Consider the following 14,227-nt stretch of genomic DNA (forward strand, 5'->3'; position numbering starts at 1 on the left):
ATGCATATATATATATATATATACATACATTTCGTATTTTTAATATTTACATATAATCATAATAATATTATCGAGTAAATAATATTTAATCCTTTTGTTTTATATATTTTTTACCTATACATAAATAATATGCTTGTTTTATTTCCCTTTATTTTACATGTTATAATATATATATAATTTTTGCATGTAATGCGTATATTCGTTTTTTAACAAATTGCTAAATTTGTTATTTGCTTTTAAATAATATGAGGAGCAAAGTATCACATATAAATTTTTCAGTAGGATTAAACAATAATGTAAAAATTTTGCTATTGGAATGATAGAAATAAAAATTAAATATAGCATATGAATATTTAAAATATATGAGTGATACCTTATATTTAAGGAAACTAGAATTCCCTTATTTACATAATAATGACCCTTTTATATACTATCACTTACTTGCTTGATGATATGCACCTTTTATTATTAATTATTTGAAATTGAGATTGTAAATTAAAAAAATATTAATATGCATACTGTAAAATATGTTTGGTGATTTATTAAATTTATAATCTTGTATAGTACGTTATACATAGAAATTAAGGGGAAATCATATATAGATTTTAATTTCCTGTTGTTTTTTTTAATATTTACCGTAATATATTTTAGATATTTTTTGTAGAAGAAAAACCACTTTATTTATTAGCTTTTATAATATTATTTTTTTACAATATAAATAATAAAAACATAATTAAAAAAACTAATTAATTGGATATAATTAACCCCAAAATTCGAAATAATATCCATAAAAAGAAAACAATAAAAATGAAAAAAATAAATAAGTTTATTAGTTTATTATTAGTCTCTTTACATATTTTATATGTAAGTTATGTTTCCGCCGATTTGCCAGTGCATGTAGAAATTAAGGATTTGCTTGGTAAATGGAAGTTATATAAAACCAAAACATCACCTGAATTGCTTACTTGTGGTTCGACCCAACCTAATAGCAATCAATATAATGTAAAAATACAGGATTACAAAAAATACCTAACCGACAATCATTATCCATTTGATTCAGAATTAAATGTGATTTTGTCAAGTGATTTTGTTAAATATGGTGATGTTCATGATATAACTGATAATGAACACAGAGAAAATTGGAACGTTTTAGCAGTATATGATGAGCAAAAAAGGAAAAAAATAGGTACATGGACAACTATATTTGACCAAGGTTTTGAAATAAGAATAGGCAATGAAACATATACCGCATTTATGCATTATGAACCAACTGGAAAATGTGCTGAACCTAGCGATGAAGACATCACCGATTCCAATGGAGAAACAATATGTTATTCTACTAGTTATGATAAAACAAGATTTGGATGGATAGATATAATGAATAAAAATAACGAACAATTACATGGTTGTTTTTATGCTGAAAAATACGATACTTTGCATGTCTCTAATAATTATAAAAACATATTAAATAGGTTTAGTAATGGCAAAACAGAGCCTGTAATCACTGAGGATAAAATATGCACATCAAATCAAATAACCGATTTTGATTCATATGAGCCCAAAACTTATACTAAATCTAATAAAGTTAAATTGAATAAAAATTCTGAAATGTATTGGCATAAAATGAAGCATGATGGAAAGAAAAAACCATTACCAGAATATATGCTTAAGGCTCAAAATCAAAAATATGCATGTCCGTGTAACTCCAATGAAAGTATAGATAATGAAAGGAGTAACGAAGACCCAGATAGTCCAGTTTCTCCAAATATGATAGAATTGGGTAATTCTAATGTAGATACAAATGAATTAGATTTAAATGCATATGAAGAAATAAAAAAATCGAAACACACTGAATTAGAATTAAATGAAATGCCCAAAAATTTTACATGGGGTGATCCATTTAATAATAATGTAAGAGAATATGAAGTAATAGATCAATTAACATGTGGTTCATGTTATATTGCATCTCAAATGTATGTAATTAAAAGAAGAATTGAAATAGGATTAACAAAACTCCTTGAAACCAAATATGCTAACGATTTTGATGATGCTTTATCATTACAAACTGTTTTATCATGTTCATTTTATGACCAAGGTTGTCATGGTGGATATCCATTTTTAGTTTCTAAAATGGCAAAATTACATGGTATACCTCTTAATTCAGAATTTCCATATACTGCTAAACAATCTACCTGCCCATACCCAGTAAATAAAGGTATACCTTTATCGATGATGGAAGTTGATTTAATAAATAAAACAGAAAGTATTCCTAAATATATTAAACCATCATTTAGAGAAACCAATACTTCATCACAAATAGAAAATAATACAAAAGAAGAAATTAATAATGTAATAGATTCTGGTGATCCAAATAGATGGTATATCAAAGAATATAACTATGTTGGTGGATGCTATGGATGTAACCAATGTGACGGTGAAAAAATAATAATGAATGAAATATATAGAAATGGTCCAGTTGTAGGTTCTATTGAAGTAACTCCCAATTTTTATAATTATGTCGATGGTGTTTACTATGATAAAGGTTTCCCACATGCCAAAAAATGTACTGTAGATGTTAATAAAGATAATGGTTATGTTTATAATATAACGGGATGGGAAAAAGTAAACCATGCTATTGTTATCTTAGGATGGGGAGAAGAAATTATAGATGGAAAACTTTACAAATATTGGATTTGCAGAAACAGTTGGGGAAATTATTGGGGTAAAGAAGGATACTTTAAAATGATAAGAGGAGTAAATTATGTTGCTATTGAAAACCATGCTATTTATATTGATCCAGATTTCACACGTGGTGCTGGTAAAGTGCTTTTAGAAAAAATGAAAAAACAATAAATATTCATATAATTTTATCCGCTTTTTTTTATAATTTAAATGAGTATATGCTTTCATGGAAATGTGGAAAAATATACGCCCATATATATATAATATTATTAATCCTTTTAAATTCTCTCTAATTAATTTTTTTAAATCCGCGCATAGTAATTTACATGAAATTGTATTTACAAACTATATTTTGCATTTTTAGTAATAAGTATGAAAAAGTAAAATAAAAAAAAAAATTGTTTTATTAGATCATATATATTTATAGGCACATAAATACCATAACAAGTATTGTGCATATAAAATATCATATATAGAATTCTGAATAATTTTAATGAAATTTATATGAATACAAAAATATTGAAACATATAGCATGCTTATCTATATATATATGTCATGCTCTATAAGGGCAATAAAAAATAATGGGTCGGCTCCCTTGCATTAATAAAATACTATTTATTTACTCTAAATTGGTAAAAGCAAAGGCTAATAAAAATATATATGAAAAATGTTATATTTATTCGCTGTATACTCTTTAATATCACTTTTAATGAATTATGAAAAAATATAATATTTTGAAAGAAAAATGAAAATATTAAAAAAAAATATATATACACATATAAGGGAATTATAACATTACTCAAGAAAGAAAAATGTATCTATAGTTTGAGTAATCGAAAAACTGTCACATTTATATATAGATAGGAGAATATTTGCAGCGATAAATTTATTTTTTCCACTATGGGAAATTCAGGATTTTATGCATGTATTATTATACTTCAAAATAAATTAAGCAATAATCCATAAAATATAGTGTGTAAAAGAAGGAGCACATTTTTAATTTTCGTTTTTTTTAATTAATATTATTATGCAATATTTACACCATCATGTTTAATGTTATTATTTACATAGTCAAAATTATTCGAATTGAAAAGTTTGGTTAACAATATTTATGCTGTATTCTCATGAAATATAAGCGCAATTTATTCTTAATTAAAACAATTTTTTCTATGTAAAATATATGTATATATTTGTTTTTATAAAAATGTTAATATAACATATACGTTTCCTAAAGTTCTATAAAATGACTAGTAATGAAATATTAGGATCAACAACGAAAATGATGATTCAAACAATAGTTTATCTGTTTTTTTAACTTGCATATTTTTTTCTTTGCTTTATTTCCATAGTAAAAGGTAATCATATAATAATTGCATAAAAAATTTTATTGTATAACTCACTCTTTATTTATTGTGTGATATAAGTTGAACATAAACACGTATATATAGCTTCACAAGTTTATGCAAAATGATTCATATCATTCATTTTTTCAGTTCTTTTTTATTCCTTACAGATGATGAAAAACAATAAGCGAATAAACCACATATTTGAAGTATTAATTTTGTTATTGGTTGTGGTTTTAAGTTTTATAATTCGTTTATTTTCAGTCATAAGAAATGAATCAATAATACATGAGTATGATCCTTATTTTAATTATAAATTGTCAAATTTTTTAAAAGAAAATGGGTTTTATAGTTTTTGGAATTATTTTGATGATATGTCTTGGTTTCCTTTAGGGAGAGCTACAGGACAGACATTATTCCCAGGGTTAATGATAACAACATATTTGATACATAAAATATGTTATTCAATAGGATTTTTGATAGATATGAAAATTATATGTATATATATAGGGCCAGTATTTAGCGTTTTTACTTGTATATTAACATATTATTTAACTAAAGAGGTATATAATAAGAAAGGATGTAGTAGTGGTGGTGCTGCATTGATAGCAGCCTTATTTGTGTCAATTTCCCCATCACATATATCGCGAACAGTTGCTGGATCATATGATAATGAATCAATATCTATATTTTTATTAATATTATGTGTATATAACTGGATAAAATGCTTAAAAGAAGGAACACTTTTTTCAGTAGTTTTATGCAGTTTATCTACATATTGTATGGGATTATCATGGGGAGCATATATATTTATTATAAATTCAATTAGTTTATTTATGTTAGCTATAATTATTTTAAAAAAATATAATATAAAACATTGCATTATTTATAATGTATATTATATACTGACTACAATTTTATTTCTAAATGTGCCATGTATTAATAAATCGATTTTTACAAGTATAGAACATTTAGCTATGCATGGAATATATTTGATTTCAATTTTATTACTTTTTTGTAATTTTATAACCAATATTTTTAATTTGGATGAAGAGAAGATTAAAAATATATTTATAAAAATTTGTTTTATTATTTGTTTTTTAATATTTAAGTTTTTAATTTTTACCGATAAGTTATCATGGAATCATCGATCAAGAACCTTATTAGATCCAACATATGCATCTAAACATAATCCTATTGTTGCATCCATATCTGAACATCAGCCAACTACTTGGGGATCCTATTATTTTGATATACATCTAGTTTTATTTTTCCTGCCTATTGGATTATATGAATGCTTTAAAAAAAATGCAAATATAGAATTATTTTTTTTAGGAATATTTACAACTTTATGTATGTATTTTTCCTCTCTTATGGTTAGACTTCTTTTAATATTTTCTCCGTTTGTTTCAATATTGAGCTCAATCGGCTTATCATCTATTATAAGTGCTCTCATTGAGTTTGCTAATAAACCAAGGGAAGTTAAATTGACTGCCCCAGGTGAAAACAAGAATAATTTATTTTATGAAAATGATAAAAAAATCAAAGATAGATGCAGTACTAATAACAATTCAATTAAACATAATATAAAAAATGCGCAGTTAGGGGGAAAAAATAAACAATTGAATGAAAATGAGAATACATATATAGTAGAAAACAATAAATATAAGACAAATAATTGTAACAATGTTATCAAAAATAAAATAAAAGAAAAAAAAAATTCCAATGAAACATCTGAAAATATATCCAAATTAATAATAATAAGCATTTTGTGTATAATAGTTTTGTTATTTTTTTTGGGAGTATTAATAATCTTACACTCTACATGGTGTGCTTCAATAGCTTACTCAGAATCTAATATAACATTTTATAGTCGAAATAACGAAGGCAATAGATATATAAATGATGATATAAGACAAATGTATAAGTGGATTAAAGAAAATACAGAAAGTGATTCAAAAATAATAGCTTGGTGGGATTACGGATATCAATTAAATACTATGAGTAATAGAATTACATATGTTGATAATAATACATGGAATAATGATCAAATTGCAAATATAGGTTTAATTTTAAGTAGTAATGAAAAAAATGGATATGAAGAATTACAAAAATTTGATCCAGATTATTTATTAATATCTTATGGAGGATATTCTAAAAATTCATCTGATGATTTAAATAAATTTTTATGGATAATAAAAATTGTTAATAAAAAATATAATTTTATTTCACCTTTATTATATTATTATCATGATAATGCTCATCCATTAGGTTCTAATGCAACACCATTTATGGCAAACAGCATATTATATAAATTGTCTTATTATAACATAACAAATGAAAGAATAAAGGGATTTGATTATGCCCGAAAAATAGAAGTCCCAAAAATACAAAATTTGAAATATTTTGAAGAAGTATTTACATCAGATATATGGGGTTTTCGCCTCTACAAAATTAAACGGTTTGGATGAAGCGAACTTTGAATGATATACATATTTCTATACTTACAATTTTTTTATTTGCATTATGTTTTCCTTTAATTTGATTTTTTTTTTCATTTTTTAAATAAACATTTTAAAATTCAAGTAAAAAAAATAAAGAAAAAAATAGCCAAACTATGAATTGGCAAAATGATAATAACAAGAGGTGTAGAGAAATTCGATTCACAAAGCACCGTTTCTGAAATATGTCAATACAAATTAATTTAAAACTTAAATTACAATAAATTATATATTAAAGAAAAATATAATAAAGAATAAAGGATATAAAAGAAACAATTAAACAATAAAAAATACATGAAAATCAACTAAAACTTGTAATATATGCATACACAAAAAATGTACATGTGCACTTCACAACATGCAGCCGTACAAACATATTTAACTGCATGCTTATTCCTATCCTTTTCACGCGCCTTAGTACGTGATTATCAACATTGTCGCTAGTATTGAAATATTTGTAAAAAATTGGAGCATTTTTTTTGCGCACATTTTACTCCATGACTCTTTGTCATTATTATTACTACTCATACTTTCATTTATTTTATTATTTTATTTTTTTTGTCATATTCATTGATCAATATTTGGGGCTTGCCGCTCATTTCTGTATTTTTTTATTTTTTAAACTTTCAATTTGATCCTCAGAAGGTAACAAAGGAACCAACGAAAGAGAGAGTAAAAGAAACAACCCACAAGTTAATATATACATACTTAGGTTATCAAAATTATAAGTATCTATTTTCATTAAATAAGTGAGAAGAGAAGATGTTCCCTTTTTTGTGAGGGAGCCTAAATTTTTAACACTTAATATAGTAGCAAAAACACTAGCTTCTAATCCTTCTTGACAAATATTAGCTGTTAAAATAAATAGAGGTAGTAACTGTATTTCTGTAATGGCTTCAATTAAAAACCCGCCACTTAATACAAACAATTCATTAGAAATTCCAAAATATTTATTAATTTTTTCTGTTAATATTATTGGTGATATATATATAGGGAAAGATACTAAAGTTGTAAAAATAAGTGTATTTCTTAAACTTGAATTTTTTAAAAAGACTCTATAAACTATTATACCAATTAATGATGCTATACCATATGTCAATCTTAATGTGCCCATAAAAGAAGGTCGGAAACCTAACTTATTTGTACAAAAGAAAAAAAATGCATCATCATAATCTGGGCCAGACATATATACAAATATATATAAAAATGGGCCTATAAAAACTGGTGTATTAATAAACTTAATTAAATCTGTCATTTGTTTGAATATATTTTTACGTGTTACATACTCTTTTTCTTTTAAAAATAAACAAGATATAGATATAATTAAAGGAAATATAGAGGTAGCCATAAATATATATTCTCGTGATACTTTTTCTAAAAAATATCCTGAAAAATATGCGACAGATAAACTGCCTACAGCTTTCGATGCTATAAATTCTGTTACTTTATTTGTGCCTTGTGAATATGTTTTTCCTATAGAACTTTCGACAACTAAGGCTTCTGCAACGGTTGTACAAAAGGATGCACATAATGATATAAAAAATAATACCAATGTTGCTTGTATTAATGATAAATCAACAAGTGCTAATGATAAAAAATTTAATGATTGAAATAAACTAAACAAAAATAAATACGGTTTTCTTCGCATTCCAAATATAGATATCGAATCAGTTATTAGTGCAATGATAGGTTTTAATATAAAAGGTAAATATGGGTACATTAATATTAATGATACTTGATATGGTGTTAATCTATAATGGTCTTTAAATAAATAGTATATAGCCAAAGATGCTAAATGTATTAATCCATCTGACAATCCAACTAAATAAACAACTATCTGAGTATAATCTATACCTTTTTTTTCAGAATTTATCAAAGGCAATTCTTCTCCATTTTTTTTAATTCGTTCAACAATCGGATCGATACTAAGATATATGTTATTCGATTTCTCAATCATTATAAAGTTGAAATTATTTAAGTATGTAACTATTCGTATGTGCGTCTACTTGTGTTCTTTTTTCTCTGTAAAAAGAAATTTGAAAAATATTCAATGTATGTTTTGCACAACAATGTGGGTGCATCATCAATGTATGAACTATGGTGCAGATTCATGTATGCACACATATTCGGGAATTGTTCTACGTATATATTTTTTTTATGCCTGTATGGAAACAGTTATTATTTTCTGAATTAGTTATATATATCTTTATTACTAGCTATATAAAAGTTTACCTTCTTCCCTTTTCAGCGCTATTTTTAATTTGGCGGCGTTTCACTATTCGTACCTATGTTTGGGTGTACATAAGTTTTATTATAATATATTTTTTGCAATATTGGCACTAATAATAATAAAGTTCAGTATTATGCTTTATTATATTGTATCTAAAAATGTATAATTTTTATGTCCATAAAATAATGTCTATTTTTTTCTTTTTTTTTGTGGACAACCAATGAAATGTTATATAAATATGCACGTGCATGTACAGGGTGGCAGAAAAAAAAACAATTATATAAACAATGTGATAAATAAAAATAATTTATGCTGCAGCGGCAATATGGTAAAACAATATATGACAACAATCGTATTTTACTTTATTATTGTTATATATGTGCTCGTGTATATATAACGAAATGCATAAAGATATCAATTATATAAATTACAAAGTTTAATTAGTATACAAAATATATGAACACAATGTTAAATCATTGATATATTTAAATTTGATGAATTACAAAAAAAGGAAATAAAATAATTAATTTCCATATATACATATATATAATATATATTAAAAAAATTATAACAAAACAATTCTTTGATTTTTCCTTTTTTTTATTTTCCTAGTATTGTCATTTTTTGAATTCAAAAAAAAACAATGTTTCATAAAATATATACAAAATTTATTCTAATAAATGTGTAGAAATATATTGAAAACAAACGTGTATATGCCAGAAAGATGTATAAAAATGTATGTAATAGTATGCTATAGTTATTTATAACGAAAAACGCGAGATGGAAATGTTGGAATCCATCTTTCCATTTGTGAAAATATGTAATCTTTGATTTATAGTAGGTTCATGTATGAACATAAGAGGAACAATATTGTATTTATTTTATTACTAATATTTTTTAACATTTTAAAAAAAATTATCCTATTAGATAATAATATCTTTTTAATTTTCCATTATTATGTTAAAAAGTAAAAGAAAATGATATAAGGGTAAAAGAAACAGGTAAAAGAAACAGGTAAAAGAACAAATTTAACAAAAAAAATGCAAAAAGAGCATGTATAACACACTCTTTATGTATTTATATGCGACTATTCACATTAAAATAAATTTGATATAAAATATAAATGCATATATTTGTTATACTTCATTTAGGAAAAAAAAACAATTTTTAAAACATAATGAAATGTATTTATTTTTCAAGCATTACATGATCCGTATATGATATTTTATTTATAAATACATATAAGTAAGCAAATATATATACACAGGTCTATACCATATGTATAACTTTAATCGTATATATTTTTTTTTTCATAACATATTTGATATATTCACAATATTATGGCAAAAAAAAATATATATATAAATAAAAAATAAGAAAATAGTAGCAAAATGATAAAAAAGTAAAATAAAAGCGCAAATAATCAAAAAGATAAATTAATATAAGAGATAACAAGTATATACGCCTAATTTCAGGAAAATATATAAATACAAAAAGGTTAAAATTACATATTTTTTCCTATTCTTGTTTGTTTCTTTGTTTGATCTTGTATAAAGTAATTTGTTGTTAACCTTTGCAATTTCACTATTCCATTATATATTCGCCTTTTTCCTTTTTTTACATTTACAAAATATATGGCGCACAACTATATACATTAATATATGTTATACTTTTTTTGTTTTTTATGTACACTAACATTTATACATATAATCTGCTAACCATTTGAAATTTTATAGTATAATTTATATAGTTTGGCAATTCTGCATATATGCTTTTTTATTTCATTATTTTTATGCTTTATCTACATTTATGTTTATATACACCATTGTACAAATGTGCTAGTTTTATATTTTCTATAAAATAAAAATTTAATTCTTATACTATATAGGCCGGTTAATTGTGTTAAGTATTTTTTTATGAGAAAATAAAACTATTGATGAATATGCATTTTTTTTCATATTATAATAAGTGGATATATAACGTAATATTCATAAAAGCTCAAGTTTTTATTTGAGGATTATATATGCATATGTACACACATAAGGGTTTATAATATTTAGCAAAGGTATATAGTAGTACTAAAATAATAGAAGGAATAGACGCAGAACTAGGAAAGATAATTATCACAAAATAAAGTGTATAAAGAAATAGTTATATATAAATACTTTGTGAAGGAAAGAAAGTTTATTTTACAAAATAAGAAATAACTCGTAACATAAAATATAAAATCTGATGGACGAAGTAAAGGTGTCATATCTGAACTATCCAATTTATGGAATCGGTTCAAACGAAAAATATGTTGTAACCTCTGGAGGAGGAGGAGGTAAAAATTATGGGATTGAAGATATATTAGATATTAATACATTTGATGAAAAAGAAAAAAAATTACAACAAATATGGTCAACAACTGAACAAAATGGAGTTGTTGATGGAATAATATTTGTAGATAAATATAATATATGGCTAGGATCTGTACGAAATGAATGTATAATATTTCAAATAAATGAAGAAAGTGGTCCTAATATTTTATTAAACTTTGTTACAGATGCTTGTAAAAAAAATGCAAGGCAAACAGTTGTTAGATTTTCATCGAATAGTAATTTAATATTAACAGGGGGTGAAGACAAAATAGTAAAATTATGGAAACTTACATTCAGTAATAATAATAAACATAAATTAATAATTAATGATTTATATATCGATCCAAAAAATGCTATAGAGCATTTAGGTGATTATAAAGGCCATGAAGATTGTATTAAAGATTGTGATATATCAAAAGATGAAAAAATAATATGTACATGTTCATCTGATAATTCATTAAAAATTTGGGACACTAATAGTTTTGTTAATCTACATACCGAACAAATGAAAAATCCAAAAAATAATAATGAAAATCTAAATTTTAGATGTTGTAAATTTTTAAAAAATATAAATAATTCAGATGAATTTACATATAAATTATTAACAACAGCATATACGTCTAGAGGAAATAGTTATTTAATTATATGGAATATATATTACAATGATAAAAAAGAAAAATATACATGTGAAAAATATAAATTTGTATGGTTAGATGATCGACCTTGTTGTAATATAGCCATAAGTAAAGATGAAAAATATATAGCTTTAGGTTTTAGTACTGGAGCATTAAAAATATATAACTATAAATATTCACTTTTAGCACATTATAAAAAACATGAATTGCCAATAACAGCCATGTGTTTTATTAAAAATGATAATTATTTATTATCAGCGGGTGCAGATTATAGTATTAGCTGTACTCACATAAATTCGTTTAGTTTTCGATATTTAAGAAAAATATGGAAAATATCTATAACCATGATAATAATACTTATATTAACTCTCATTTTGTTGGATTGTTTTAATGCTGGATATGATATACGAATGAACAACTTAGTGAGAGACTTTTCAAACTTTGGAAAAAAAAAAAAAAATAATAATACAACTATTAAGCCAAAGAATCATACTACCGATGAACTATAACATTACACACATTTAAAAATGGTATGGGCATATGTTTTTTTATAGAAGACATATATACATGATAATTTGTCGAAGTTCTAAATTTTACATCCTAGAGGATTGTCTCGATACTATTTTATTGATTTATTCGAAATACATATTTTTTTCACAAGTTTGAAGTTTATACAAAAAAAAAAATTAAAACATGTGAAATTTTTTAAGCATTTACATGGAAAGAAATTCATCTTCTGCAATCGGATTTGCATGTATTGTCACAGATTCAATTATGATATCTTTTACGGGTCTGTTTTTTTCTTCTACTGGTTCTGAAAAAATATTGGAGAGGAATATAAAAAGGATGAAAAAAAGATGAATTAAACGAATACATAATAATTTTATTATTTATGTATGAGATAAAGAAATAACAATGATAATAAAAATAAATTTGTTTTGTTTTTTTAGTATTAATAATTCGCATGTGTGTATATATATTTGCATATACTCTTATATTTTCCATTTAATAAATTATACCATTTTCAAGGGTAGATAATACATCCATACCGTCTATTACTCTAAAAAATATAGCATTGTTTTTATTTTTTTAATAAAAAATGTTTATTATATAGCCATATTATTTTTCAAAAAATGTGCGCACATACATATGCATGCATATATCATTTAAATTATTTATTTCATGTATTTTTGTCACATTTCATCGTTTATGTTGATTCTTTTATTTATTTATTTATTTATTTATTTATTATCTTACTTTGCAAAAACTGGATAAACACCATTAAGGTGTGGCTGTCTTGAATAAGTTATAAAAAATTGAGATCCATTTGTATTGGGTTTACCCTTATTTGCCATGGATACGATTCCTCTTTTATCATGCTATAAAAATATTTTATTAAATAATGTAACATACCAAGCGTATATTCTATATGCACAAAAGGAGGATAAAATAAAATTCCCATAATTGTTTAGCACGTAAAAAATATTATAGTCATAAAGCTAGGCAGTGGATAATGAATCAATCGATTTTAATAGACAATAATTTATTTATGTGTATATATAGAATTGTATTTAGTTATTATTTTTCTTACCTTTAATGTTGAATCAAATTCGTCATCGAAATATTTTCCATAAATGCTCTCTCCACCTTTTCCCGTATTAGTTGGGTCCCCTCCTTGTATGGCGAACCCCTTTATGTTTCTATATAAAAAATATATATAAATAAAAAAATTATGAGAATAATTGGCTAGCCTTCTATATTCGTCCTTAGCACATGTATATGTCAAAATATTTTGTTCGCAATATGTATACCTGTGAAATTTTGTATTATCATAATACCCAGAGGCACATAGGGCTAAAAAATTCTATAAAAAAATGCATTCTTTATTTGGTAATATACATAATAAATAAACATAGAATGAAACAACGTGTGTGTATTTCTTTTTTTACTTTGCAAGTTTTGGGGACTTCGTGACAAAAAAGTTCAATTTTTATATCGCCATAATTTGTATGCAAACTTATAGACATTTTTTACAAATTGCAAATTTTTATGTGAAGAATTGTTATGGTTTTTTCATATAAATATGCATTTGTGTGATTTTATTATATTTATGTTTTTGTATATTTTTTTTCATTATTAACCCTTTTGATATTCCATTCATTTATCCTTTATCAACTGTTATTTTAAATTAATATACTTTTTTAGCTTAATTTTTAAGAGAAAATTCCATTATTTTTTTTTTTGTAAGCTTATAAAATATTTTTCGTTGTTTTGTTTTTATATTTCTATTTTCAAAGTATGGATAGTATGAAAAAATTAATATATATATGGGTGTATACTTGTTTTATATTTTATTTAACGATTTTCTAAGGAAAAATTAATTTCATATAAACTGTTTTTTTCTCCATATTGGATATAGCATTATTTTTCAACCGAATTTTTATATCGATGTATTTTTTTGACAAATCATTACAA

General features: G+C 23.9%; 5 protein-coding genes across 5 annotated transcripts; 3 read left to right on the top strand and 2 right to left on the bottom strand.

The window, feature by feature from the left end:
- Positions 1–807: 807 nt before the first annotated feature.
- On the top strand, positions 808–2,853 carry PBANKA_0931300 (dipeptidyl aminopeptidase 1, putative; the record flags this gene model as incomplete). The annotated part of the gene is made up of 1 exon (XM_034564914.1): positions 808–2,853. One exon carries the CDS (start codon positions 808–810, stop codon positions 2,851–2,853), a length of 2,046 nt encoding a protein of 681 aa, XP_034421663.1.
- A 1,343-nt stretch (positions 2,854–4,196) lies between these two features.
- PBANKA_0931400 (dolichyl-diphosphooligosaccharide--protein glycosyltransferase subunit STT3, putative) lies at positions 4,197–6,497 on the top strand (the record flags this gene model as incomplete). The annotated part of the gene is made up of 1 exon (XM_034564915.1): positions 4,197–6,497. The coding sequence occupies one exon, from the start codon at positions 4,197–4,199 to the stop codon at positions 6,495–6,497; it is 2,301 nt and encodes a 766-aa protein (XP_034421664.1).
- Positions 6,498–7,122: 625 nt separating this feature from the next.
- PBANKA_0931500 (folate transporter 2, putative) lies at positions 7,123–8,484 on the bottom strand (the record flags this gene model as incomplete). Its single annotated transcript, XM_034564916.1, has 1 exon — positions 7,123–8,484. The coding sequence occupies one exon, from the start codon at positions 8,482–8,484 to the stop codon at positions 7,123–7,125; it is 1,362 nt and encodes a 453-aa protein (XP_034421665.1).
- A 2,505-nt stretch (positions 8,485–10,989) lies between these two features.
- PBANKA_0931600 (guanine nucleotide-exchange factor SEC12, putative) lies at positions 10,990–12,261 on the top strand (the record flags this gene model as incomplete). Its single annotated transcript, XM_034564917.1, has 1 exon — positions 10,990–12,261. The coding sequence occupies one exon, from the start codon at positions 10,990–10,992 to the stop codon at positions 12,259–12,261; it is 1,272 nt and encodes a 423-aa protein (XP_034421666.1).
- A 204-nt stretch (positions 12,262–12,465) lies between these two features.
- Positions 12,466–13,779, bottom strand: PBANKA_0931700 (peptidyl-prolyl cis-trans isomerase, putative; the record flags this gene model as incomplete). The annotated part of the gene is made up of 6 exons (XM_034564918.1): positions 12,466–12,566; positions 12,772–12,812; positions 13,010–13,131; positions 13,344–13,452; positions 13,564–13,616; positions 13,702–13,779. 6 exons carry the CDS (start codon positions 13,777–13,779, stop codon positions 12,466–12,468), a joined length of 504 nt encoding a protein of 167 aa, XP_034421667.1.
- Positions 13,780–14,227: the final 448 nt, after the last annotated feature.

This window comes from Plasmodium berghei (genome assembly GCF_900002375.2).
Source record: "Plasmodium berghei ANKA genome assembly, chromosome: 9".
NCBI classification, from domain to species: domain Eukaryota; phylum Apicomplexa; class Aconoidasida; order Haemosporida; family Plasmodiidae; genus Plasmodium; species Plasmodium berghei.